Genomic DNA, 27717 nt, shown 5'->3' with positions numbered 1-27717 from the left:
AAAATAATGACATGAGCGTGGCGAGAAAAAAAGAAAAAGATCTGTGATCCTGAAAGGATACGACGAGAAGAAAAAAGAGCAACATGAAGGAAAAAGCAACTGAAAAACTGACCGTGGGTCACTTTTCTCCCAGATCTTGGAAAAGGGAGGTGGTCAGCAGGATGGGCAAAAAGAGAAGGAGGAGATTAACTCTCTTCAGGAGCAGCTGGCCGCCTTGAAAGAGATCACAGTAGGTCGTTACACTACAATTACATCACTTCTTATGATGGCTACAAATTTTCCTGGTAGAATGTTGCTTCTCTGGGTGGTCAGAAACTGAACAGATACCAACACTGGTACAATTATCGCCTCAAGAGGAGGTCCGCTATGTTTATGTCTGTCGTCACTGGAAAGCTTTCCTTCTCGTACAGCAGCTCTCTTTGGAACAGTGCTCTCTGACACCTATTCGTATTTTTCCATGTCCGCTGGTCAAGGAGAGAGGAAACGAAAGCACCAAAGAACAAATGCCCAAGAGAGAAGACCCCAAACCTGACTCCCAAAAAGCTGGTAAAACAAGTACGTAAACATCTTTGACAAGAAAGACTGAATACCACTATATACATACTGCTCTCCAGCAGCTCTGATTTAGATTGCTTTAAAGCACAAAGGGATATCGCTTTATGGCACAAAACGTCAACGTGTGGCTGCTGTAGTCCTTTGAGTCATGTGAGCGTGAGCTCTCGTGCCTTCAAATGGGAGCCGTTCTCTTCATGTAGACTACTTTGAAGGGATCATGACTTAAACAGGACGGTAGTTCGACTCTTTTGTCCTCACAAACAAAAAAAAGATTCAATGACCATTTCCAAAGGGGATAAGGAGCCTTACACCGTCTACTTTTGTTGTTAGTTGCCCGGCAACAATACTCTCGGGAGTTTAACCACTTGAACCCCAAGTACGGTGCTCGTCTTAGCGCGCCAACAACGGAAACAAAAGCTCCATTTGAAGACAACGTAACAATAAGGCATTACACCGACGCTGCCCGTCAATTTTACCACGAACCTACAGATATTGAGTGCAGGCCCAACCCAATCGGTCGCTAAGTAACAGCAACCATAGAGACAAAATATAAGAAGGTTTTACTGCTCACAGTAGAAGGATTTTGATTTCATTTGACTGAACTATTTCTGATGTGAGGCGAGTTTAGTGTTGGTGACGTTGATACTGCCGTCATGACAGGTAACAGATGCTCTCTTCTTTATTTCCAGCTGTCAATGAAGTGCCGCAGAACAAAGTAACGGACGGTAGTGACGTCCAACAATCTGTCAACTATCTGGACAAGTAAGAGACTCAATGGAGACCTTTGAATAAATTAGACTGGAATAATAGGAAGATGCAAAAAAAAACTAAAAAAATATGTATATAACATATTAATCTTGTCCTGATATCACAGGTTCCATGTTTTCTTGTTCTTGTTCCCACCATTCCAGCCTGTGTATATTCTGCGGTAAAAAGGATGAGTCGTTCACAGAGGACGGGTTGGACCTCCACTACTGGAAACACTGTCCTATGCTGAGACGCTGCGACGAATGTAGACAGGTAGACTGATTTTCAAAGGAGGCGGCATGTGTGTAGTCCTCCTGCAGCTGGGTAAAAAAAAAGCCCAAGCACACAGCTCTGCGTTGTGTTCACAGGTAGTGGAGATAGCCAGCCTCACGGAGCACCTGCTCGGCGAATGTGAAAGCAGGTCCAAGTTCAGCCAGTGCCCACGCTGCTCCGAAGCCGTGGCCACTGAAGAGCTGACCCGCCATGTCCAGGGCCCCGCCTGCATCCGTGAGTTCTCGGTTTAACTCGTTCACGCCATTGGAGCATTTCAGGAAGTTCCTTATGTGATGAAAATCTTGCAAATCTTGTTTGTTTAATTAGGTTTTTTTATTTATTTAAATGGTAATGTAAAAAAATGGTTTGTCTTTATTGATTGGTGACAGATCAGACACAGACATAGTGTGTCATGCAACAAAGCTCCCAATCCAGAATTATGGACATTGCACATTGGAAAAGACTATCAGGACACACAGAATGGGTCGTTTTTCTATGTGGGGAAAAATTAGACTGGAAAAACTGTGTCATTTTGTATTTGTCAATGACCAATTACAGAACCAAAACATATTTAATAAAACTCAAAATAACCAAATTATTACTAAATTCTACAAATAATGCTATACTGTTGCACCTCATGGCACAAAGAGAGGGAGTCTCTTGCAGAATTAGTTCCAACTTTGTAAAGTTGTTAGCGTTCATCAATCCGCAGGACATCGTTTGTGTCAGATTATACGGCAAGCAGTCATCAAATTTGAACCTGGCAAATGGTAAAACAAAAAAAGGAGATCAGCTCCTTTCAGAAATGCTCTTCCACTATGAAGATGTGCTGCCAATTGAATCTGTTTTCCTTGTTAGTTGCTTGTAAATGACCGGGTTCATCAGAAACTGGTATCTTCCCTGGAGATGCTCTGTGAAGCCTGTAATGTAGCCAGCTGCACGTCTTGCTTGTTTTTGAGAGGAGGGGGGGACCACATGCTCGGTTCGACTGAGGTCGGGTCATTGGCTAGGCCATTTAAAAAAAGACTCCACTGTTTGAGCTAAAATCTATTTGATAACTTTGTCTGCATGTCAAACCGTTAGAAGCTGGGATCCTTGTCTTGCTGTTTTGTCCTTAAATTGAGATGATTGCATGCCACAAATCCCACACTTAAGGGGAGGAAGCCGAGGGAAGTAATTACTTGTTGGTGTTCATGCTTGTCCTGTCCCGACCACAACAGCCTGTCAAGCTAGCTTGCTCGCTAACTGAAAGTGAGCTAACTGGGCAAAAAGGTAACGCAGTCCCAGGACTGACTGCAAACCGCCCGCCCATACTTTGAGTATCTATCAAGTGCTGTCTGGCTGCACCTTCTCTTTGGTCTACCAACGCAACAGATATCTGACATAAAACATTTGAGTCATCTCCAACTTTACCTTTGCATGCTTAAGATGCTTTGTTTCACAAGACACATATGCTCCACGACACACACAAATAATGAATTGACACAGAAACAGTGATTCACCAATCTCAGGTGGCTAAAGATGTTTTTCTTTCTTTCTGGTGTTTACCTCGGTTCTCAATAGCCTGGATTTCCTCTGCTGACCTTTGTCCTGCACCCAGTGCAGCTGAGCTGTTTGTCTGTTTTAATATATTTGGCTCTGTTTATCGGATAGTCCACCTCACCCCGACAGGTGGCCTGCAACACATCTGTGGCCACAGTTGAAGCTCTTTTAAAACATGAAATATTCTCAAATGTTCGCTATGCTCCACGGAGCCTTTAGGAAATCCAAACGTCAGTACTTTTCCACAGTGTAGGTCTCAAACAGTTGCCAGTATTTACTGTCTGAAAGCTGATGTCAGCATTTCTGAGAGGATCTTCTGGTTGTTATTTTGTTCCAGTTTGAAGTTTACTGTAACTGTGGCATTTAAACTGGAGACTTGCACTACGTCACCATTACCAGACATATATATACCTTTCTTTCCCCTGTGGTTGGTCATGTGAGGAAACAGACATTTGAATTGTGAATTCAGCCTAATGTTCCCATTACTTGCAAGTGTAATGTGAGAAAAACTGTTCACCTTACCTAATGTCCTTTTCTCTGGCATGTTCTTGGGACCTTTTTCTGCTATTGTATATTCTGTAGCGTAAAGGTGTCGTGTTTATATTTCAGCCCCCATCTCGGGTAAAGGCTCCAACCACTGTCCTTTGTGTCACAACAACTTCATGCCTGGAGAGAAGGTGAGATTCTGCTTTTTTCTTTTTTTTTAACCAGATTCGTCCTCTTAAGATCAAAGATCTCTCTCACGTGGGAGACCTGACCAAAAATAGGAACACCACGCACAATAAAGGTGACTGTGAGGAACTTTTAACTGCTTATGAAACAATCTCAGGAACTCCTTCAGCTCAGACTCAGTGGGGCCTCTGGCAGCGACCAGACGGACATGAACCAACCAAGAACCGTTTTCTGCGGGAGGAAGAGAGCTCATTGCCCGACAGAAGGGTCTCCTCCTCCTGCCAGGAGCTTTGCTTCACTTTGTTTGGCTTCGCTGCTCCTCCAGCGACACCACACTGCTGGAGGCCCAGCCCATATTACTGGGCCCGCTGTAGGCAGGCAAGGCAGATTAAGCAAGGCAGACTGTCAGACCCATACTGCAGTAAAATGAGACTCTGGCACTAGTACACACTACCACCTTTGTCCACAGGGATGGCCAAAATCAACTAAATTAAAAGTTCCTTAATTAAAAGTGACTTTAAAATTTGCATGCAGACATCCTGGCCTTAATAGATTTCATCATAGTTTTTAAACTTAAGGTTACTCTGCCTTGAAGGTCACGATCAGTCTGTTGATTAGTCCATGCAGTAGGTGGAGGGAAAACGATGGACTTCCCCATCGTTTCACACCGAAACAAAACACAAGACTTGTTTCCAAAGTAAATTAGGAATTTTTGAGGTGTGTATAGTGTGTGGCATGAGCAAAAACAAGATGTGAAGGGTGTCCCTTCAGTTAACTTTACCAAAAGTAACAAGCTTATTGTTTCGATACAATAAAGTTTTTAAAAAAAACAACACACACACAACAACCTCAGGCTCTTGCACAGGGCTGCCTCCTCGGCTCTAATAGGTGTAACTCTTGGGTCCATTAAGATTTTCACAGAATTCGGGCCTAAATGTTATTTTGTGGCTTTTTAAAAAAAATCTTTGATATCAACACAGGAACTCCAAAAGCATCTAATATGAGGCTTGAGGAGCAAACAGGTATCGAGGTCAAACACTTCTATTGTTGGCGTTTTAAAGGCTTCAAAGCTTCAAAGCGGGCGGAGCCTTTGTTCATAATGGCCTGTTTCATTTGTTTCAGGATGAAATAGATACCATCTCATTCTTCACATTCCTATTAATTTGGGGAGGAAGTAAAGACAAAAATGTCCTGGTGTAGCTGTGAAATTATATTTTTGATCAATATATATTTTTTATAGATGTACTTTCCCTCAATATCGTCTTTGTGGTCAGGAGGGTTTAAGATAATGTTGTTATTTTTGATACTAATAATAAACACTGGACAAAAGAAGACTATTGTGCTGTAAAATTGGACAAATTCAGGTTTCCTTTGATTCCCACCGTGCTGACAGCTTTCCTGCCGTGGCGGCTCCCTGCTGTGCATTATGTCGGCAGAGTTTGATCAATAACGGGAAAGGAATGCAGTTAAAGGTTTCCTGGAAATCTTATTTCAATACAAATCAACAAAAACAATGTATCGTTGAGGCAAACGTAATCAAAACCGTTAACGACAGCATACACTGAATACCTTGAGGAACCTCGATGGAGAATAGTTCTTATCTCTCACAAGGAAACAGTGCTCATATTTCCGCGCTCCTGGAGCTTCTCGCCCATCACTTTGTCCTTTGTGTCCGTCCACAGGCTTTTGGCGACAGGAGTTTAAAATGGATACACGGTGTACAAGATTCTGCGCCCCACTAAAAGATGAAACAACAGTGTAGCCTTTCATTTGTCTTTCGTTACGTTTCTGTCAGCATCGCGACTAATGAATCATGCAACTCGTTTTTCAAGGACCCACGAGAGCTTTCCCGACCCGGCCTGTTTGCAGAGGCAAGTTCTAAAACAAAGAATCCACACTGGTTGTTAAAAACCCTGGGACTTAGGTTTAAATATTGCTGGGGGGGTGGGTCTTTGTTCCCATCAGTGGGATCATAATCACAGCCAACCACTGATTGGAAGATAAAAGTTGCACACAAATGATGCTACTTCTGTGGTGACCACGGATAGGCAGAAGGTTCAACTTACGCACTTCTGATTCTGGGAGGTACGCCGGAAAATCGCAACAAAAGGCTCGTTCGAGACACTATAACTGGAATGAGTTTTCACGTTTGGATTGTCGCTTCAGAAGTTGATAGAAGTCGTTTATTACTCCATCGTGGTGTAAGTCGTTGCACTGGCACAGTTTAAAAGTGTCGCTCCTGGCTTCTGATTTTGACCAATCAAGCAAATCCGGCTGTAATGGCGTCGTGGCCAGGTGTATATCATGTCAAAGGGTCATGTTGGCTCGTTGCAGCAGAAGCACAGTTGTGACTGGGAACCTTCTGGTCGCTCTGTTCTGGTTCATGTGTGATCGCTAAGCCGTGCCGGAGAGACGGCCCGCTCAGAACCGGCACGTGGATCTGGATTGCAGTCTTCATGAGTGATATTTATTACCCCTGTGTCGTTGCTGCTGTGGCTAATGTTTGCTGTGCAACGTGCCTGTCAATCTTTGATTCTGTGCTCAGCAGGAATGTGAGTCTCTTTGTCAACATTTTGGCCTGTTCTGGGGAGAGAAAAAACAACATAAATTACACAACATATTTACAGTTTCCAGGAGTTTTATCATTCAAATTATTTGTATTCTCTGCAAACAACTTGCTGTCCAAGTAGGATAAGAGATACTGGAATTAAGCCCAAATGTACAGTGACGCTTTATTATGCAACCTTAGCAGTACCTCATTTGTGTTCTCATTCAAAATCACCCACCTTTCACACACCCCTTAAAAAACGAAAGAAGAAAAATATAACTTGCAGAAAGTCACATTCCTGCTGCACAGAGCTGTGAGCGTTGACTCAATGAAAGACTGCAGTGTTAGTGGGGGGGGGGCAGCCGTTCGGGCCCTGACTGGGCCTACAGTCGCCCGTGGCTGTCCCGATCGAGAACGTATCTAGGAGAGGAACGAACTCACTGAGCTACTTTGTCCCCGTTCCAGGCCTGGAAGGCTCACCTCATGGGCAAGGAGGGCTGTAAACAAAACTCACGCAGGACTGCGGTGTCCCAGAGAACCCAGCCAGCACAAGGTAAAGCATTCATGCACCTTCCGCTTGCACCCGCCTCCCTAACGCTCAGAGTGAAGGCTGTACACAGTGCCCATGCTTGTAGGTAAAACATTCATGTTGTAACCTTTCCCCCTATGGTTTCCTGCCTCGGGGAACAGAATAAGGTGTTGAGATTAAATCTGTAGCCGACTGTAGTGGGTGTCAGTGCATCCATTTTGAGGAATATTTTACAATCACTGGAGTATAAAGTATATTGGTAACTAAAACATGAGATGGGTTATGTTTTACTGTTGCGCGTCATTGTCTATCGGCTTCCTCGTCCTGCTGTTCAAACGAAGCCCAACGCAACTTTGAAAGCTTTATTAAGACACACCAGCCGTGTCTCCGGTACCAACAGGTGACGCTGAATTCACCAGAACTGAAATCAGCCAATGTCTTTATCTAGATGAGAGGTCAAACTCTGTGGGATAGGGGCTCATGTGTTTACTTGTTCAGGGTTTCGTCTGGGAAATAGTTTGTTGAAGGTGTAAACTGAAGGCACCCAGATCCTGACACATGTTGTAAATGATGACCCAAACAGCGGCCTCATTAAATACGTAGCATCTGCTCTTTTTTCCCCTCCCAAATGAATCGTGTTGATTTTTTTTTCCACAAAGGCGTATTCATTTTGTATGCTGTTAGTGATTGTGTTCACTCTGTTAATTCCTCTGCACATAAGGATCTGAAGAGTTTTCCCATCAGTCATTTTGACACTTCGTATTCCCCTAGTTGGCTGACAGAACATAATTAGTAGCTAACTGTATATTGAAAGTAAGTGTTGTGTGTCGTGTAGACCAGTGTGTGATCGAAGAGAGAGCCGTTTGTACTCTCATCACAGGGAACGCAGGCTGCTTTGTTTAGTGGTATAGAGTACACAAGAACAAAGGGAAGGAGTTAACAGTAAAGTTCATACAAAGGTTTACTATCAAGGTGACCTGTGGGGGTGTGCGTGTGTGTGTGTGTGTGTGTGTGTGTGTGTGTGTGTGTGTGTGTGTGCGTGTGCAGGCAGGGCCGTCGGTGGAGCCAAGCTGCAGCAGGCCCGGTCGGTCGGGGCCAGAGCCATGGGGGGCAGAGGCAGCCGGATCCCGGCGCTGGCGCCCCGGGCCAGAGGACATACTCCGGGGAAGCACTGAAACTGGGTCGCAGCGCCGAGAGGAAGACGCACAACCCGCAACAAGCCGTCCCTGCAGTCACAACCGTGCACCTGTCGTAATGCCCCACTCCCGCCTTTCCTGGAACCATTGTTCCTGCGTAGCAGCACTTTTACATAAGGCATCTCTTAGGTTTCACTTCATTTTTAAGGGTGAATTTCAAGTGAATACCCCTCGTCTTATGAGCACCAACATTACAGCTTGACTCTGTACATTTGCTATATTAACTCTCATGTTTCTCATCCTGTTGTGGTCAGTGACAGAACATCTACACAGAGAAGCCACAGCTGGATGTTAGCTCTCGTTTGTCTCTACTCGAGCCTCTGGCGTCACACACCTGCCGGGCTCGTAAACACATGCACATCGTGAGTCGTTTGCTAAAAGCTCCTTACAGGAAGTCTGTTTTTGAGGCTCTTATATTTCCAATTGCTCGCCGCCATTTGGAGCCATCGCTGTAAGGAATAGTGGCGCTTAAAAGAGTCGACCATTGACTCAGTACAACACTTCCATCAAAGGCACAGTGTGTAGGATTCAGTGGGATCTATTAGCAGAAACTAATTTTCACAAGCTATCTGATGCACTATCTGTACATTTTATTGCAACATTTAAAAAATGTACTTCAGCGTTGTTTTTCAATGTAAGATTTAGATCCCAGACTTTTCGATTAAAGCCAGGATACAAGCAGTGTAACAGCATTAAATATGTAATCAGTCACACAGGTGGAGCAGCTGATACTCAGAAACACTCCTCTCCTTGTAGAAGCTGCAGTGAGAGGAGAGGAGGAGGAGGTTTTGGTTACAAGAAAGAAACTTTCCTCTCCAGCATCCTAAAGCTTTCTGACAACATTGCGTGCACCTTTTACTCTTGCCGTCAAACATTGCCCTCTGTTTACATTTCTCTTTTCTGCTTCTGCCTGTGAAGAACTTTTATTGAAGGAATGAAGTAGCACTTTGCCAAATGGATGATGCTGAATTTCCAAAACAGTGTGATAATTTTTTATGTTCCTGCTTATTGCCTACTGACAATCTTAACTAGATAGCAGTTTTATATATACACCCTTGAGTCCAGGGAGGGAGACAAAGTAGTCTAGCTTAACAGGATTACTTCAAAGAACAGAAACACACAGAGGAGATGGGTGTGTTGTCGACAGTAGTCTTTCTGTAGCACCTGTTTCACTTCAACTTGACTTCTGCTAAATTTGACGTCTCTTTAAACTGGTTTTAATAATTCTGACAACAATTTGCTTTTTTTTTTTAAAAAATTGAATGCTATGTTTGTATGACAATGTTGATTGTGATGTATCTGTGATTCATCCACAGCCAAAAATAAGGTTTTTTAAAACAATTATTTCGCGAGTTGTATTATTAGTATGGTCCAAGGGAATATATTTCAACTACCAATCCATCACACAGGCTTTGATATGCTTCTGTATTGAGTGGACAGTGGATGTTTCCCCTCCCCCCCACCCCTGCCCCCCTCCTGTTTTGGAAGTGCATACTTGTCAGTATTTTTTAAATAATTATGACATAAAATGTCTATTTTTGTCTTCTGCAAAAAGTATCTGTATTTGTTTAAATAAAGCTACTTGTTTTAATGAAGCTGGATGTTGTCATTTCGCTTGACAGAAGGGTTTATGATGCTTTGACATCTTGTTGACCTCTCCCTCTCCAGCAGCTCACACGTCCTTACAGGATATGAATCCCAACGCAACATTAATTCCACATTCACAAAGTTGACAGAGAGCTCCACTTTTATTTACATGATCGTACATACATCTGCAGTGTTACAGCCCTTTAGCGTCTTTGGTTGTTGTTTTTGGCCTGCCCCCCTGCAAAATCATAGACACATGAATTTACACTTGCAATATATTAACTTAAAACAATCAAATCATTTCATTTTGTACAATTTCAGCACCCTACAACCAAATAATGTCGCTCAACTACGAATGCAACTGTTCATTCCATGATGTGTGCGGTGAGTTCAAACAGTCCCACTGAGAGGAGGAACACCTGGATGTAACGAGTCCAGTCTCATTCATGCCTGCACAAACACGCACAAAACCTTTTACAACCACGTCTCGACCTCAGACCGAGAGCACGGACTGATGAAAAGTACAAACCTGAAATGGCACCGAGAATCAGAAATGGCGATGCGTGCGCACACTTGTGGAGTAGTTGCGTGATAGTGGTTTCACGTCATGCGAGGAGTGTGCAGCCGTATGAATTGGACACACAAATATATCTACTCTAAGCTATTGTATCATTGTTGTTGCTTTCCTTGAGACAGGACTGCATGTTTATACAGATCCGTAAAGATCATCACGTATGGTCACGTGTCTCCTGTGAGTTGCGCATCAGCTGTGGTGAGTAACTTCAGTTTATAGAGGCCAGTTCACACCGCCAGTGCATCCTCTACGTTACCGGCCCTCACATGGACGTCCTCTGGGCGCAGACCAGCGCGTCGCTGTGCACCACGCGCCACATCCCGAGCAGCTCCTGCGCGCTCAGTTTGTGCACCACGATGAGGTTCCTGTAAAAGCAGGGCTCGCTGTTCATGGGGCTGACCTTGCGCCGGGTGATGCCGAAGGTCCTGAAGCCCGGGTGTATCTCCGGGGCCAGGCGGAGCTTCTGCAGGCACATGCCCAAAAACACATCGTCGATGGGGTACAACTCCAGGTCCTCCGAGACCACGAAGAGCCTCCGGGCCAGCTGGGAGGACATGAGGAACCCGCCGCCTCCGGCGTACGGGGGATATGGCTTATCGTACAGCTCTTTGGGGATGTAGTACTTGCTCTGCCGGTTCCGGATCGGGATCGCCTTGGAGATGGTGTCCCCCACGAACAAGTCCGCGTCTTTGCGCTCCTCCACCTTGAAGCCGATGAGCTGCAGCAGGTTGTGCGTGTTCACGAACACGTCGTCGTCTCCCTTGAAGATGAACTGCACGCCGGAGCAGTAGATGTCGAACCACTTGAGGAAGTTGACCTCCTTCAGAGTCAGGTTGAAGAAGGTGTCCATGAAGTCCCACTGCAGGATGTCGCCGTAGACCATGTCCTCGTACTCGATCAGTTTCTGGAGGTTCTTGGTGTCTTTGCCGGTCGTCGGGCTCCCCAACAGAAACAGCGTCTTGATCCTCTTCCCGTCCGCCGTGTGTTCTCGGCCCCAGGTTTGGCGCACGGCCTCCCGCCGGTCGTGCTGCTCGATAACGGACTTGACCACCATGAGGAGGTGCACCCCTCCGTCCGCGCATTTCTCCGGGTGATTGAGGAGCATCGGGAAATAGCGGCAGTGTCTGTGCAGGACGAACTGGTGGAACCGCGGGTCCAAGCGCCGGAACCAGTCATTGGTCCTCACTGACGCGTCCTCGCTGCAGTTGAGCACCTGCGCGTCCCAGGAAGCCGGGGTCCCGTTGGAGACCCGCTGCTGCGCGCCCGGTCCGAAACCAACCACCGTGAGGTCTGAACTCCCCACAATGTTTTTGGCGGCTCCCTTCTTGAGGGGGGAACACTTGGAGCCGCACCAGCTGGCCTCCCTCGCATGCTTGGCTCCCACCCCGTCCTTCTCTGCCAGTTTCAACTTGTGGATCATGAGAAACGAGGCGAAGACGAGAGACAGACTCAGCAGGGGCTTCAGCAGACCGACCCGCTTTCTCCGGGGGAAGTGATCCATGGCTCTCAGCGCGGCGCCCACAGACCCTCAGATGCTGGACCTTCTGCCTTCATAGTGTGTCGACGCGTTTCGTCCGAGTGGAGTCCATCACCGCACGGCCCTGCCCATCGTCGGGCACGCGAGCGCGCTAACGCTGAAGTGGCCCCGGGGCCCCTGATGCCCATGCCGGCGCGCAGTGGAGTCAACAAGCATCAGCTCTCAGTGCGCGGAAGGGATGCGGGAAACACAACATGTCCTGGGGCTTCTTCTCTACGTTATGTCTCGGAATGACTGGAGACCTGCTGCAAGTCAGCGCCCCCCCCCCCCCTCCTCCCTCTCCCTCCCACCTCTCCCTCTCCTCTCCCAAGTACCTCCTCCCCCAAATGACCGGCACTGATCTGAGACCAGCAGGTTTCCCGTTTCTCTCACTCAACAGGTGTCCACCGCGTCAGAACGGTGCCGCGACCATCACACTATCATTCTTCTATCGATCTGGCCACTGCTTTCTAATAATAGACTACATGGTGAGATATTACACCATGGGCCACTTAGTAATAAATGGAAACAACGTTATGTCCCTAAATCAAATATACTACTACTACTACTACTACTACTACTACTACTACTACTACTACTACTACCACCACTAATAATAATAACTTTTTATCTCATCATTTCGACTTTCTATCTAATATATTTTGACTTTCTATTTCATAATTATCACTTTTTACCATGGGATAATTTGTATTGTCACATACATTTTCATTTTTTTATATTTTACTGGCGGAAATGGGCTTTCATAGTTTGAATGCTCTCTTTAAATAATAAAACAATTATTACTCAACTATTCTTTCACCTAGTTTTGTTAACAGGTCCTGCTGTAAACTTTTTTTTAGAACCAGGTGGCTCGTTTCCTTGCTGAAGCTGACAGAGATACAACATAATGTTTATCAGCAACCGTAAACGTCTTCAAGCGATGTCATCAAAAACAAAAGTGATAAATTTGGGTGTTATCATTCAATCATTTTGATACATTTTATTTATTTAACAGGGAAACAGTGGCACAGCAGTGTTTGAAGCCACTTCTCAGATACATCAATAACATTCTGTTCCTCGACAGCACAAGCTGTTGCACCGTCTCACTGTGAGGCGGTGGAACAATAAAGACTCTCGCACCCTCTTGTGGACTATTCATGGGATAACTTTTTGTTAACGCCCACTGCTCCCATTTTGTCACCTCACACGACCCAGTTAGACCAGACCCAGTTAGATCAGAACCAGTTAAACCAGACCCTCTGATGAGGTTTGAACTAAAACTGCACACTTTTTCACAAACGCTTAAAAAACTGTAAACCCGTCGTCATTGCATGTAATTGTGCACTGAGCTGAGGAGTCTATAAGAGAACATTACACACTACATATCAAAATAACAAATCAAATGTTACAGTAAAACAAGTGTTAATAAACATTATAAACAAGAATACATATTCTGCCATGGCAAATGTTTTAGGCGATAGCTACATGTTGTCTTTTAAAATGAAGTAAGGACAGGTATACATAAAAAGCAAAAGCTAGATGTACTTTAGTCATCTAGCAGTAATACACATTAACAAAAACCTGAGATCTTGGTGACGGGTGACTCTTAGAATAAAACAATGAGCGGGGACAGGATGGAGAGAAGGTGTCCTTTTTTGAGATGTGGAAATGAAGTTAGTTGGCTGACGAATGAGGAAGAGGCTGAGATAATGGTACTTTTGTCACCGTACATAGTTCCAGAGAGGGGAAAAAAACATATTGGCCTAACCCTTTTTAAATGATGGGCTGATGATAAAATTATACACATAACAAGTAAGAGAAAGTTTTCAGAACTGGGTTATGGACTTCCTGAGCAGATGATCCATCCAGGTCGAATAGGGTCACCACTTTCAAGCAAATGTAAAAGGATCTGTGGGGGAAAAGAGTATAGAAATGTGGATCATATAGTTGATGATGATAATACTACTACTACTACTAATAATAATAGTGATCATTGTTGGGTCAAAACTGCAGTGCATGTGCTTGTTGATTGTAGGAAACATGTGGACTACAAAGGACATGATGAAAGAAATGAACAGAATTGGGTGTCAACAGGAGTAAAGAAGAGCACACCGGAGTGCGGCGGACAACTCGGCCGCTGGAGGAGTCATCTACCTCCAGTAGGTGGCAGTAGTGCAACATTAAGGACGCGAGCTGCAGTTAAAACCCAAAGAAGAAGCACTTTGGTTTTTTTTTTTTTCTTCTTCTTCTTCTTCTTCTGGAGACGCCATATATCACCCATACATCACATGCCGTAGTTTGTAGATGAGCCGAGGCTTTTGGTTTGAAGCGCAATACCAAAGTATAGAGTCGAAACTTTAATATCGGAGTCACCGAAAGGCAGTGGCGTAACGCCGGTAAAGTGCGCGCGAGGAAGGCGTTGAGGTAAGTTAGTTACGTAGCTCACGTCAGGTTGATTTAAGGCTTCAGTGGTGTGTGTGTGTGGTTACAGAGACAGACGAGGAGGAGAAACCGAGCCCTCACGAGAGATACAAGACATGTCCGGTAATTTATCTCGACTTACAAGCTAATGAGGCCACGAGACGGCGGAGAGCCACCGTGGGGTGACGTTGACTTAGCAGCTGGCTAACTACCGCCGTGACGGCTTATTTACAAACAGAGCGCGTGAACTCAAACGCTCAAATGTGGCGCTGATCCAATTGTATTTGTTTCTGTTCAGGTACTTGGAGATGTTTGTTTTTCATGAACTTCACATCCGCCAGTGCTTCGTCTCCCTTGATGGGCGGCGAGCAGATTAAAAGCGATTAAACCCCGGAGTTTACCGGAGGTCTTGACTCACGGGGTCACGGATGACGACATTTAGGGGGAGGAGCTTGTCCAGCGGCGGACACAGGGGCGTGGTCAGGGGGTTAAAAGTGCTCAGGTGACTGTACAGAGCCGGGGATGGAGTCCAGAAGTGTTTGCGCACTTTAAATGGTCCTGTGTGTTTTAGCATCGTGTGAGCTGAATGACTCCATTTAATTTGCCGCTCAACATGTGTAAAGTTAGCTTTTGGAGATGGACGTGAAGAATGGAGGTCACGATATGTCGCAAGTGCAGTCTTGTCTGCTGAAAAGACCCTGCAGGTTTAATGGGACATGATCAATTCCAAGCGCTTTAATGTTCATAACCAGCCATCAATATATTGCATTTAAAACACATTCTCAGAAATTGATGAATCAGTGATTCATCTTAAACCAGCATATCTATCACACGCAAACTTTTAAAGTTAAAAAGATGAATGTCTGACTTTGTTTCCAAGGAGCCCACCTTTTAGCATAAGGGTGATTTTAAACCTGGCATAACAGACAATATGTCAAACTCCAACGCTGTGACAGTGACGATCCGGGGCGGCCATTTGTAATGCACACACACACACACACAAACATAAATCTGCATTATTTGTTGCTTGTATGCACCTTTTTTCCAACATCTTTTTCTTTTAAAGCTGGCTCGCATATAATAAAAAAGAACCCAATGAATGGATGCTAACCCACTCTTTTACAGAGATATGTTTTGGAAAGTTGCTTGGCTTGTGGTTATCGCTGAAGCTTGTTTGCATTCAGTCAAATAGTCTCCCATGAATGGAGCCAGTTTTTTCCCTCCCATGAACTGGTCTCTATGATTTGAGTATTGCCACACAGGATGAAACAAACCACATTATGCTGCTTTGCAGATGCCTGGTCAACTTGACGGCTTGAAGCCCAGAAAGAGGAAGAGCAGCTCCACAAAGGTTTGTGTTAACCTGTAAAACGGGAGGGAACGGCCTGTATGAAGAGCAAAGATCTTAAGTCAAATAATGTCCTCAAACAACGTGATTTGATTTCACAATCTGAGAACTGTACTTGACACACGCATTGGGCTCGCTATGCAGTGCGTCTTTGCGTCCTTAGCTGACGTACGTTGCATAAGAACAAAGGAAATTGATCACGTCATTACCTGTAACGCCATCCTAACCCTGACCTTTCACCCTGTCACAGGCTTCTACGACAAGAAGGGGATGTGTGAAAAGTCCCAAGAGAGAGATGCAAGCAGCAGAGGAGAGCAGCACAGTCGTCAGTGGCCGCGGTAAAACGGACGTTCCTCCGGAGAGACTCTCTCGCATCAGCTGCGAATGCCACCAGCTTGCGGGCAGGAGGAGGTGCTCGGCGTCGCCGCAGCTGGAAGGACGGGAGGGCAAAGAGAACGAGCTGAGGGCGAGGCTGGGCGAGCTGGACGGCTGCGGCAGACGGGAGTCGGAGGACATGGATTGCGGAGAAACCAGCAAAGACATCTTCCTAGACGATGACAGCAATCAGATTCTTCCCGTGGAGCAGTTCTTTGGAAACTTGGACGCCGTACAGGTGAGGCGCTTTTCTTGTTTTCCTTTTTTTGTCACATCTTTCTTGGACAATCTTTGACTTGGGTCAGATGAGGTTGCTTGAAATGTTAAGGAGTTGGTAAGATGCTGATCATGGAAAAAGCAGCACTCGCATCTGTTGTCAGCCACAGGTTCTACAGTGTGATGGCTTTAATTATGTTACGTCACGTGACTTTTCGTTATGAACTTTCTACCTGCAATATTCGTCTCACTCTTAACTGTTGCACATTTCAGGATGTTTCTTTCACTGCAGGACTGCATATTGTGACTCACCTGTATAATAACTAGTTATGTCCTGCGGGAAGGGCAAGACAATTGTATCATACAATGAATCGCTGTCTTTAGAGGACGTAGCTTGTTGTAAAATTGATTAAGCTGTAGAAGTCAAAGTGATTCCCCAAATCAAAGACAATATACATCACAAACAAACATGCAAAATGTTTTTAACTGAACCGGATGAAGAAAAAATATATTTGTAGTTTTGGGAAGAGAAGCTTTGAGCAAAATGGAGAAAGACAGGAACATACCATTTTCATCATTAAGCAGACAAATGTTGCAGCACAAGAGTTGTAGTTGATTGTGGTTTTAATTACAAAACAATCCACCTTTCTATCTACAGGACTTCCCTCAGAGGTCGTCGCAGACGTCTGCCCGTGTTCAAAGGGAGCACAGGAGACGACATTACTACGCACCAGAGGACAGCGACGAAGAGGAGGCGGGCCTCGGCAGAATGAAGGGCGGTGACAGAGGGGACACTTAGCGAAGAGTAACTGCACCGACTACTGCTGTGGGCTTAAAAGTCCCGCCTTGTGGAAGCACACAAACCGCTCAGCACTTACGACAGAGCAGCCAAATTAAACCACTGCCCTTTTTAAATCATAACGCTTTTGCGCCCAAAGCGTGTGCTTGCGTGTATGTGATTGTGATGCTTGTGATTCGTCGGGGGATGAAGTTGCCCGCTACGATGCGAGTAAGGGAGGCATGAACTGTTCGCTGGAGCCAAGTCTGCGGCCGGCCTGCCATCTTTCACAAGTCGCTGTCCTCGTATGAGTGTGTTTGCTTTGAACCTGCGTCCAGCACCTGCCACGTGCAGAGGAGACTGTAGCACCAGTATTTCTGAGTTTGTTCATGACCTGAAAGCAAGTTCTCGATGGTGAACTTGGAACAGTTGTTGACTTGACGAGGAACCTTCAAATGCACAAAAATGCCAAATTGTTTTCAATCCGCACCACTTCACTCGATACCCGAATAGATCTTTTTTCATTTGATACTCTTTTAAACACAGCTACAGCACTGTGATTAATATAACCACCACCTGTGAGGACATAGACAATACTGCCCGTTTTGTTATTTATTGCTGAATTTATTCTTAACGGGTGTTTTGGAGGCACATTATCTAGATAAATCATGCTTGATAACGTATGGCTTTCTACGTTGAGTGCAAGTTTGCAGTTTGAGATTAGCCTTAAAGAAATGCTGAACAATACTGGATTCAAATGACAAAATGTATAGAAAGCTACAAATTCTAAGCTGTGTATGTATATATGTGGTGAGGAAGAAGGGTCAGAGAGCCGGTCCATGTGGAGAGCTTTTTAATATCAAATTCAGTGTTTGAGATTAATGTTCATTGTTCACCAAGTGTCTAATATTCATCCTCTTTGCCCAGTCCATTTTTGGCAGCTACTTAAAATACTGTCACACACACACACACACACACACACACACACACACACACACACACACACACACACACACACACACACACACACACACACACACACACACACACACACACACACACACACACACACACACACACACACACACGTTTCCCTGATAAATTCCTGATTGATTCACATTTGCAAACAACAGAATTCTATACGACAAATATATTACAAGAAGAAAAAACATGGACAAAAAAGGTCTTCAGCATGTAAGTACAGTGATCATTACTTAAACCTGACTTCACCTAAATGTTTTCTTACATGAGGTAATTGCACTAATGCGGTTCACTCCTATGCAACTTTTCTGACTGAGTGAACGCCGCATTGTAATCGATACATGCATTTTAACATCGGCGTGCCAACAAAGACGAAAATAAATGTTTTTCATGATATCCTGGTTTGGTTTACGTGTACTTGTGAAAAAAAAGCACCGCCCATCTGTATTGAAGCTCTTCAGACTTCACTGGCTCACAAAGCAGAATTAAAAAATAAATACAATCAAGCGAGGTTAAAAAAAAAAAAGGCGAGGTCACCTTTCTGATCTGCCTACAGGAAGAGAGGAGGGCGGGGCTCTAATGAAAGTATTCACATCAAGCGCTGCCTCTTGCCTTTGCCCTTGGGTTGTGCTTTGCCCGTGTTGAAGATCTCGGCGGCGTCGCACAGCAGGTGGTGCGCTCCTTTATTGTGGCACACGATGTGGACCAGCTTCAGGTTCTCCCTGGTGAACAGCAGGCGGTAGAAGTAGACCAGGTTGACGTCGGCGCTCTTGTGACTCTGCAGCGCTTCCAGCAGGGCGGGGATGACCGTCCTCTTCTTTTCAATCCTGGACAGACGACGATGGAGTAGATGTGTATGTTGATCAATCAGCAGGTGTCGTTTGTCATGTCACTGTTAGCGGTTGTGTCAGACCTCACACACACAGGGCAGAGGTCGTATCCGTGGTGTCGGACGACTATGCCAAATGTATGAATTCATCTTTTTTTCTTTTTTTCTTTGCCAGCAATACTAAGCCTATAGTTTGGCTCGGCTTGCCCTGTTTTGACAGTAATATGCATTTATTCAGATTTTTATGTTGTAATGTACTTAGAGCCTGACCTGTGGTCCAGATTCCACGTGCTGAAGACGATCCTGCTCTCTCGGCTGCCGTACGGGTTGATGGAGTGGAGGGACGGGCACACGTCCTGCTCAAAGGATCCCTGAGGAGGCAACAGAGAAGAATAGGTTGGTGTAAACCATGCGTTCAAAAGCAGCTCCGGGTTGTTATAGGTGGTTGACTCCTGTAATACCTGGCAGGTGAACCACCCCGCCCGAGTACAGAGGCGATCTGCTTCCTTCTCAGTCCTGTCAAAGTAGCAGCCGTTGTGCCTCGCCGACTTCAGCATCTCCGCCAGGCGTTTGGATGTTTTTAGAACCTCCGCCCTGACTTTCGCCTTCTCTACCGTCTTGGCGGCAGAATCCACCTGACAACAGAGACGCGGAGGCAGGCGTTCAGATGTGAACGTCTATATGAAGGGAATGAAGGAGCTTTTTTGTTGTTTGATTTACCTCCTTTATGTAGCCTCGTATCCTGCTCTCGCAGTTGTACTTCATGTAGGCAGACTTTGTCTTGAATCGTGCATCGACGCCTGAAATGAAACCCCAACTTAACGACAAATTTAAACGCAGATGATATTAAGAGATCTGTAATCCGAAACTAAACGTCTCAATGGAAAAGAAATGCCCGGTTAAACAAACTTTGTGTTTTTAAGAGCCTCGCTGCAGTACGGAATAGAAAATAAAGTGTATCCTGGGTTTCCATTGGACTCGGTATACCTTCGAACCAGCCTTCGTCCTCCTCTCTGCTCTCCAGCTCGGATGTGTCCTCCAGGTTGAGCAGCAGGTCGTTCAGGATTTTACGCCTTTTTTGAGACCGCTCGTCGGAGAGGAGCCCTTTCGCCGCTTCAACGAGGCCGCTGGCGTGCCGGTCTGTGCTCAGCAGCTGGCCGATGTCGCACACAACTGGAGTTGGAACAACACAGGAAGTTGATAGGGGTCAGACATCCAGCTACTCCTAAATGTACAGTTTGTCTGGTCAAGTGGACTCATGCATCTTGATTTCTTTCGCTTTAACGGTGTCCATGGATGATTCTCTTACCTCCACTCCATGTCTGACCTCTGCAGAGAAGAACAAGTTCAGTGTTGTCCAGCAGAGTTTGGAAGAACTCCTCTGTAAGTTGTGTCCCATCCGCATGCAAACAAAGGTGCGCACCAGAAGGTGGCAACTGGAAATGACAAATGTACATGAACACTAGTAATGGTAATACTGCAAGATATTTTCTCTGCTTTTCTCCCCAAAAATATTATTTTGATAATTTTATTGTTATTTTACAGAGGGACTTTATTCTCGCTGTGTGAGGACAAAGATAAAGGAGTAATTATTTAAAATGTATTTTTCAAGTTTGACATTTTTCAAAAGGCTCACTATTTCTCATACCACTTCATAAAAGTGGGGGAGGCGTGGGCTGGCTGTATTCTGTATGTTTTAAATAATGTGCAGACAATCTGAAGAAAGGAGTTATGATGGCAAAACATTATCTGGATTTAATGTTTTGTCTTTGTAGTTCCTGTGATGGAGTTGCATCACGGAGACAGTCTGTTCAAATGAAATGGATATATCATGTATGTGTTATGTAGCTCGTGTTTCTGCCCTTTGAATTAAGATCAGCTGTTTTGGACACTTTCTCTGGAGCACACGTTGTCCTGTGTAACATTTCATTTGAAGAGAACATGTTCTAAATGTTTTTTTGCTATAAAAACAAATAAATGCATAAAACATGTTAAATATACACCCGGGTTTTCCTCGCTTGTCTAATGTAATGAACTGTACATCTCTCTCCGCGCTTCGGTGATGCAAAATGTCCCCCATGCATATAAATAAAGCTGCATATTCTCCTACATGCAGAAAACTTTTATTTCTGTTTTTTTTTTTCAAAACAAAGAAGTCCCATCGCTGTAGAGAAAAGCGGAACTGGCGCGCGGCGTCCAGCTGTTAAACAAACCAAAAGAAAAACAAAAGAGCTCACCTGTAGAAGCTCGCAGCCCTTTTTAAGCAACTCGTTCAAGTCTTTCGCCGCGACTCCATACTTTCTGTTTTCTTTGCAACTCCTAATTTTCACGGGTTTATTTTTCCCGAAGAGTCCAAACATGTCTTCAGTCTGAACCGAGCGTCTCCTTCTTCGTCTTCTTGGGGCTGACTGAGCTCAGGGGCGCGTTGCTGCCCTCTGGTGGTCATGTCCCCTCACTGTCACAGGACGCTGGACTTTTAGTGCTGTGTTGATATCAGATGTGTTTATTGCAGGTACGTAAAATATACAAGAAATTTGTCTCGGTGGAAGGTGCATAATAAACATATACATAGAATAAAACAATAAAAATAAGAAACATTGTGCAATAATAGACACAAACACAATTGAACGCAGAAAACTCATATTCCTGAGACATAAAAAAAGAAGATTTTTGGTCACTAGATCGATTTAACATTGTTACTGGTCACAAGCCAACACATCGGGAGCCAGCTGTTCAAAGCAAAGCACTTAAAAAAAGACACATTCATGAGGTCTGGATGATGATGATTTAATTTGATAATTGATCGTCTTTCAATGGAATTATGATGAAATCAGAAATCATAATATTGTCATACACAAATATTTGTTGGAAATTAATTATGATCATGTAATAACTACATTTTCCAGAAAACAGGATCATTTTGCATTCAAGTTCATCATTTTATTATAAAATACCTTTTATTTGTCAAGTATTTAATTCACTTAGGAGTAATGAGACAGCCGACATCATGATAGAGGATTCTGGCCATACCGCACATGGACTTCCACACAAACAAATCAATTCGGTTCATTTTGTTTCACCCATAATTACAAATTTGCCTCAGAAAGCTTGACAACTTGTACACATCGCTCACATCGGCACAGGGAATTATATACGTATGTATGGTACGTAACAGTCGATGTTTTATTTACTTTGTTGCATTTAAGACATTATTCAAACTGTAGACCGGTACATTAACAAAATTAACATTGCCATAGCAACTGATGCAGCGTGATGGGACATACCAAATGAAAGGTTGAGAGGGTTAAATGCGAACCGTGTGAAATACTGTTTCAATATTCAGCTTCGGGGTGATAAGGACTTGAGGCATAAATAACTTCGTCATATGTTACACGTATAATATTTGCATTGTGTTTCTTAATTGTGAAAACACTGATGAAATCACTGATTTACTCATCTAACCCCTGCGCGCTCTGAATAGTAAAATCGGATTTCAATATGGCGGCCGCGGGTTTGAAAATCTCAACGGGTGGAAGAAATTCGCATTAACGTCTCTGTTTTACGCCGTATTTCGAAATGTTTCGCTATGACGTCATCGCATTAAATTAACAGGGATATGGTCAAAACGGGAGACGTGCTCAACATGGCGGACGGCTGGAAAGAAGTGTTTGAAAGAAGCCGTGTGGTTCCTCCGCCCAGCCAGACAGTGCGCCTGGCTCTGGACAACCACTTCACCCAGTCCCACTGCTTCCAGCTCTCCCTCAGCCGACTCGCCGCAGCTCACCTTCCGCAGGTGACTGCTCACAGCTGCCGCCAAAATACATGATAAAGACGTAGACACAGTTCTGCTCGTGGCAGGAGAAAAGTGGTCGTACCTAAATTCGGTGTAGTTTTGGGGTCGTTATTTAGCTATGCTATAAGTACCCTTGTACTTTATGTACGTCACATTGCGTCTGAAGTAAAGAGCAAAACTACGTCCAAAAAGTGGTAAGATGAAAGGTGACCCTTCATTTTAACGCCCGGCCAAGTACAGTGACCTCTGACAAATAACTATGGCAGAATGTTATGAATACTGTTTTATTCGTTTAAGAGATATTCTACCAAACTCCACGTCCGTAAGTATCTTGACCCATAATGTTAAGTGTCATGGAAATAAGAAACATTTTATCAGATAATTAAGATTTTTTTTGTGGAGTGTACGCCACACACACACACACACACACACACACACACACACACACACACACGCGCGCGCACACACACGCACACACACACACACACACACACACACACACGCATGTTCTGGAGTGACGCCATTTACATTTTCGTACATGCAAAATATTTAAGGGCAACCATGACCTGTGACTCTAATTTGGGTGTTTCCCCTTTTTAGTCCAAGGAGATGTCAGGAGGGGGACAAGATGTGACCCACCAGCTGCGAGTGACCCTGTTTGATAGAAACCACCAGCGCTTTTTTGGGAAAACATGGAGGAGTCCACCCCAGAGGATGAAGAACAACAAGATCTCCCTAAACGAGGTATCTTTTCTTTTTTTTTTTACATAGAAATAAGGCCAGATGACAGCTGAGATGCGCTGTGTGTGGGCTCTAATTTAAATGTCCCTCATCGTGTTTTTATAGATAAGTAGTGGATTGATAGTTATATAGTGAAATCAATGCCCATTAAAGCGTATGTATTTAATGCAGCCATTACTTAATTAAAGCCATCTCAAAGGCGCCACCACTCAAGGCTTTCAATTAGTGCTAATGATTGGACTACATTCTTGATAATGTTGTCAGTCTAAAATCGGTGCGTTACGAAGAGCCCCCCCCCCAAAAGGGATTTCAGTAGCATTCAACAAGTTCCATCTTATAATTGTCTTTTTTTCTCACACTGTAAGTTGAGGAAGAGCACTTTTTATTAAAAAAACAACAACAACTTGCAAGATTTATTACAGAGGATGAAAGGAACAGAAGAAAATGATGGATACGATACAGACGCAATGAAAAGCAGATCAATTGGTGATCAGGCAGTCCTCTGTTATGATGTATCATTTGTTTCTGCAGTATCATTATGTAACATGATATACTACAGTTTCTGCAAGATTCATATTACAAACTGTATATCGATCAAATAAACGTTTGTTTTCATCGAAGCCATATAATTATATACCTACAAAAAAATAATAATAAAAAATGGAATTCATCACCTTGATGCAAAAATACATTAATTCAATATGGCAACAAAGCACTCCTTCTCACGAATTAGAAATTACCGGGAAGTAGCCAAGACAAGTGTAACTGTACTCAAACAAGAGTACAGTCTCTACACGGCCACAGTCACGTGTGCGAGAGTAATAGATACAAATGAATAAGAGATCATTCACTTTAAACGGTGTACAAGTGTGTGGCGCTACAGCAGTTTGTAGTCTTTTTAAGTGAGAAAATGTTGGACAAATAGTGATGTAACACAAGCAAAAAACCCCCAACCTTTGTTTTTAAACATAGTGCATGAGTGTTGTTATTGGTTGACTGAGTTCAATGTCCAATAAGGGTGAACTCCGAGCTACCAATCTGGTTGGAGATCTCCCAAAACAGGACACGCACAACTGTATTAACCTCTAATCAGCTACAATCGGCTAAAACAGATGAAAACACCTGTGAGTAGTTCAAGGCTAAGGAGCCAATAACATGTCCTCACATGTCCTCATTTACCTGCACAAACTTTGTGGTACTGAGAAAGTCGGTGTGCTTAGAGCGGCCGCGCTCGGCTTTGCATATCCGTGCATTTTTAGAGTGACTTGGTAAACCACAAAAGCATCTTTTTCACACCTTTTCCATTGTGACATCCTGGCAGACTCGCATTTGCAGAGGCTTATGGTGTGTTTTTCGATATTTCAACTCAGCCTTCTCAGTTTTCACACTCCTTCTGACCAGATGTGAACAAAAAAAAGGATTTGACTGATTTGCAATTGCCATGTACTATACCGGGTACAAAAATTCAACACGGAGCCGGTTGCCACCGCCGTGTTTCTGCCTCCTCCGAGGTGTTTGCAGATGCAACTAATTAGTTCTCTGCTCAATAAACACATGTGAACAATAACAGTCACTCCTGTCAGCTCGCTGTCGTTACCATTACAGGTTTTAACTATCCCGATCGACATGTTTCGGCAGCACCGCTAAGAACCGCCGCCAGATTGTGAGCAGCAGACGCATAAAAACCCTGCGAGAAGCCCAGTGAATTCAAAATGGACCATTTGGCCCAACTGCAGCAATCAATCACCTTAAACGTCACAACAGAGTCGTGTGGAGGCTCTCCACAGGGTACCGGAGACTCTGCAGTCCACCGATGCATCCGAGCAGCACCGATGATGTAGTCTGTTAGTTTTACACAACAAAACGCATCATGTGCAAAAACCCACAGTGTCGATAGGACATCAGGTACTTCTGATGCAATTCCATGTACTTACTGTTGTATTATTTCCGCTGCGGTTGAGACACTCACTGCTGTATAGTCTTGTAATTTTAAATGGGATGTACTTTCCTCTGCGAGCCGGTGTGAACGAAGTTGGTCCGCAGATTCCGTCAGATGTGGGGGGCTCGGAGTCTCACTTTGTTGCACTTCATCTCCGTACTGTTTTTCCCCAATCATTGTTCTCCGAGTCGTTTCCCCCTCTGTAATCATCATTAGACAAAGGGGAACAAAAGAAACACCTTTTTGATGTCAAAGTGTGTGATGTACTCTTTGAAAGATGTGCTTTGATGATGAAATTTCCAATTGCTTCTTGAAAACGCTAAAGAGAAAGTCGACAAAATGTACGAAAGATTAAAAAAAAAAAAATGCCACGGATCGGATTATCTTCACGGTCTCCAGTATCGAGTTGAAAGGATCTCTTTTGTTTAAGCAGGCGCCCTCTGGTCTGTCGGGTCCACGCTGGTTTTGGAGGCCTGTTTTCTGTACAGGGGGGTCCGAGTTAAAGTTTCCAGATTGTTTAGTAACCCTTTATGTTTAAATCATGTGTCCACACCACGATTTAAGTCAACGTCAAGAATGACGTGGGGGTTTAAGAACTCTGATGCTTTGTAATTGTCAGATGTGCTTGATTCTAAACTATACCATTAATTTAAATCCAGTAACGTACAGTAATGGAATATTTTTTTTCAGTTTTTTTCTGTGCATTCAATGCTAGCTTTTAAAAAGAAGTGTCATAAACTACTTTTTAGCATTTTACTCCTTTCAAAAGAACGATCCTCTTTTGCATATTGCTTTGTATCTAAAATGAATTATACAGGGTATCTGCTGTCCCCAGCTGCTGCAAAATGCATGCAAAGCTTCTGCTTCAGTTCATGAGCTCCCTCGCAGCAACTGAAGGCAGCAGGACACATATGTTGATAAAATCACCCACAGCCCCTGAGAAGTGCTGCGCTCAAGAGCTGCGAGGAGCCGTTACGCATGGCAGCTCAACCGCTGCTCGCCTTCGCCGGGAACCGCCCGAAACCGACCACGCAGCCGTAGTGAGGCTTTTTGGTCGGTAGGAAACGGGAAACAAGGCCAGGAGGATTGCCAGGAGGGGGTAAGGACAGGTGTGATTGATAAAACTCATAAATGTCTCCATTCTGTTTGGCGTCGCAGCCATTACTGGGAGCCAGCATGCAGAATACCAGGTGCCCCCAGCCCGTCTAACCGAACTGGAACAGGGCCATCATCTATTTTTTTCCAATCACACCTGTGTTTACCCTGCAATTATGTGTCAAAAACGGTTGCTGTGTCTGTTAAAGGATGTGTTGCTGCAAATGAATGCAGGGAGTTCTGAAGGAGACAACACAAGACATCCAATGTCAGTAAACCACGAGAAATGGAGAGAAACGTTACTCTTTGTCATAATTAATTTGAAACCGTCAAGCGCAGTCTCTGATTATGGTGACTTATTATATTAAATATGCACGTCGCACAGAGAGCAATCATTTCGTTGGTGGAATGGGAGAAAGAATAAGGAAACGAGAAGACTTTTTTTTTTCCGGGAGCTTCTGTTTATAGTTTGAGAAGGGAGGGGAAATATAACTTCCAGCAGCAAAGATGTGTCTCCTCAGCTATCTTAACCCTTCTATATGGTAACCAAATTCCAGAAAACCAGCGTCAAATACAAGACGAGCATCACAGATGATGGCAGTTATATTACATCTTGCTTGAAACACCCGATGAGACACCCCGGCAATCTCACTCAAACCCCCGATCCTCCAGTCAAAAGAGGCAGTTGGCGCCAGCCAGAGGAGTTTATTGCAAAAGGGATCAACAGAAATGACTCCTTTTGTGGTTTCCTCCTGTGAAAGTGCGTCTCCCAGCGTCGTGCTTACCACCCTTTTAAGTTGTGATGTTATTTTGGAGCAGATATCTGTGGAACAGCTGGATGCCTTGTGTTCTCTCTCTCAATCAAACATCTGAAGGCCTCTGAACATCCTGGTTGGAGGCCAGTCACCCACTGCTTTATGATCGCATCAGAGCGCCGCCGAGCTCCTCCGCAGCATCCGATGTTGGCGGCGCCTGATCTGCTCACGGTGCGAGATGTTGTGCGGGATGTTTTTGATGGAAATAATCCCGCCGGCTGATAAATGCAGAGTGTTGCAAAAGTCTTGTCTTTTTTCTTCTTCTTTACAGAGACACCAATGAGTCACAGCTATGGCACGTTCTGATTTCCAGTTCTCTCACCATCTGTTTTTTCTCCTTCCGTCTGCTTGATGTCATTTTGATCGAACAATCTCTCATAGCGTGTGGCCTCACTTTGATCCGCCATAATAGTTATAACCTGGATAGCCCCCACTCCCTCCACTTGGAATCCCAATAAGTGTCCAAATCCCATTATCCATCCTGTGTAATAATATAAACCACATCATATCCCATCAGGATGATGAAGTGGGCTTGGCCTTCTCTGTGTCATGCCGCAAGAGCTGCACCAGCTTTTTTTTTTATTGGATTTGGCCCGTTGCACTCGCATTTATGCTGGTGTTTATTAGTGGCAAATTGCTGTTTGATA

General features: G+C 44.4%; 5 protein-coding genes across 14 annotated transcripts in view; 3 read left to right on the top strand and 2 right to left on the bottom strand.

Moving 5' to 3' along the window:
* The window catches only part of cep104 (centrosomal protein 104), a 28865-nt gene extending 19311 nt beyond the window's left edge, over window positions 1–9554 (top strand). The window contains exons 15-22 of one of the 5 annotated variants that reach the window (XM_068597921.1): window positions 134–229; window positions 474–555; window positions 1245–1317; window positions 1467–1575; window positions 1671–1809; window positions 3727–3794; window positions 6803–6890; window positions 7914–9554. In XM_068597921.1, the coding sequence (XP_068454022.1) occupies window positions 134–229; window positions 474–555; window positions 1245–1317; window positions 1467–1575; window positions 1671–1809; window positions 3727–3794; window positions 6803–6890; window positions 7914–8041 (783 nt within the window). In that variant the 3' untranslated portion in view covers window positions 8042–9554. Of the gene's footprint in view, window positions 1–133; window positions 232–469; window positions 556–1244; window positions 1318–1466; window positions 1576–1670; window positions 1810–3726; window positions 3795–3946; window positions 4249–6802; window positions 6891–7913 lie in introns of those variants that run through there. The other 4 variants (XM_068597920.1, XM_068597919.1, XM_068597918.1 and 1 more) reach the window with 4 other exon arrangements.
* Window positions 9555–9850: 296 nt separating this feature from the next.
* Window positions 9851–11966, bottom strand: b3gnt7l (UDP-GlcNAc:betaGal beta-1,3-N-acetylglucosaminyltransferase 7, like). The gene is made up of 2 exons (XM_068597859.1): window positions 10179–11966; window positions 9851–9887 (listed from the first exon to the last, which is right to left on the bottom strand). Exon 1 carries the CDS (start codon window positions 11722–11724, stop codon window positions 10486–10488), a length of 1239 nt encoding a protein of 412 aa, XP_068453960.1. The 5' UTR covers window positions 11725–11966; the 3' UTR covers window positions 9851–9887; window positions 10179–10485.
* A 2044-nt stretch (window positions 11967–14010) lies between these two features.
* cunh1orf174 (chromosome unknown C1orf174 homolog) lies at window positions 14011–17014 on the top strand. 3 transcript variants are annotated; one of them, XM_068598435.1, is made up of 4 exons: window positions 14011–14163; window positions 15455–15511; window positions 15759–16121; window positions 16758–17014. In XM_068598435.1, the coding sequence occupies exons 2-4, from the start codon at window positions 15455–15457 to the stop codon at window positions 16896–16898; spliced, it is 561 nt and encodes a 186-aa protein (XP_068454536.1). In that variant the 5' UTR covers window positions 14011–14163; the 3' UTR covers window positions 16899–17014. The 3 variants fall into 3 exon arrangements, with proteins under 3 accessions (XP_068454536.1, XP_068454538.1, XP_068454537.1); XM_068598436.1 differs by lacking the exon at window positions 14011–14163 and adding an exon at window positions 14171–14283; XM_068598437.1 differs by lacking the exon at window positions 15455–15511.
* Window positions 17015–17718: 704 nt separating this feature from the next.
* On the bottom strand, window positions 17719–21060 carry dffb (DNA fragmentation factor, beta polypeptide (caspase-activated DNase)). Of its 2 annotated transcripts, XR_011079681.1 has the most exons (8): window positions 20925–21060; window positions 19997–20123; window positions 19675–19860; window positions 19408–19487; window positions 19149–19322; window positions 18958–19058; window positions 18396–18685; window positions 17719–17830 (listed from the first exon to the last, which is right to left on the bottom strand). XR_011079681.1 is itself a non-coding variant. In XM_068598434.1 (7 exons), the coding sequence occupies exons 1-7, from the start codon at window positions 21045–21047 to the stop codon at window positions 18448–18450; spliced, it is 1029 nt and encodes a 342-aa protein (XP_068454535.1). In that variant the 5' UTR covers window positions 21048–21060; the 3' UTR covers window positions 17938–18447. The 2 variants fall into 2 exon arrangements, 1 of the variants encoding a protein (XP_068454535.1); XM_068598434.1 differs by lacking the exon at window positions 17719–17830 and having other exon boundaries at window positions 17938–18685.
* A 1075-nt stretch (window positions 21061–22135) lies between these two features.
* Window positions 22136–27717, top strand: part of nphp4 (nephronophthisis 4) — a 143148-nt gene continuing 137566 nt past the window's right edge. For all 3 annotated transcript variants that reach the window (XM_068598078.1, XM_068598079.1, XM_068598077.1), the window contains exons 1-2: window positions 22136–22480; window positions 23081–23224. In XM_068598078.1, coding sequence (XP_068454179.1) covers window positions 22304–22480; window positions 23081–23224 — 321 coding nt within the window. In that variant the 5' untranslated portion in view covers window positions 22136–22303. The remainder of the gene's footprint in view (window positions 22481–23080; window positions 23225–27717) is intronic.

This window comes from Clinocottus analis, unplaced genomic scaffold (genome assembly GCF_023055335.1).
Source record: "Clinocottus analis isolate CAN_PGR_092001 unplaced genomic scaffold, fCliAna1.0.p SCAF_4, whole genome shotgun sequence".
Taxonomy (NCBI): Eukaryota; Metazoa; Chordata; class Actinopteri; order Perciformes; family Cottidae; genus Clinocottus; species Clinocottus analis.
The sequence above is the reverse complement of the archived record's forward strand: the minus strand, read 5'-3'. Positions and strand labels throughout refer to the sequence as shown.

Bases quoted from the DNA above. Each gene is read 5' to 3' on its own strand.
- dffb (XM_068598434.1), bottom strand. From the start codon at position 21,047: ATGTTTGGACTCTTCGGGAAAAATAAACCCGTGAAAATTAGGAGTTGC. The intron at 19,861-19,996 runs GTAAGAGAATCA...TTCCAACTCCAG, and splicing joins AGGTCAGACATGGAGTGGAG to TTGTGTGCGACATCGGCCAG. The intron at 18,686-18,957 runs GTCAGGCTCTAA...TCGTCTGTCCAG, and splicing joins ACGTGGAATCTGGACCACAG to GATTGAAAAGAAGAGGACGG.
- b3gnt7l (XM_068597859.1), bottom strand. From the start codon at position 11,724: ATGGATCACTTCCCCCGGAGAAAGCGGGTCGGTCTGCTGAAGCCCCTG.
- cunh1orf174 (XM_068598435.1), top strand. From the start codon at position 15,455: ATGCCTGGTCAACTTGACGGCTTGAAGCCCAGAAAGAGGAAGAGCAGC. The intron at 15,512-15,758 runs GTTTGTGTTAAC...ACCCTGTCACAG, and splicing joins GGAAGAGCAGCTCCACAAAG to GCTTCTACGACAAGAAGGGG. The intron at 16,122-16,757 runs GTGAGGCGCTTT...TTCTATCTACAG, and splicing joins GAAACTTGGACGCCGTACAG to GACTTCCCTCAGAGGTCGTC.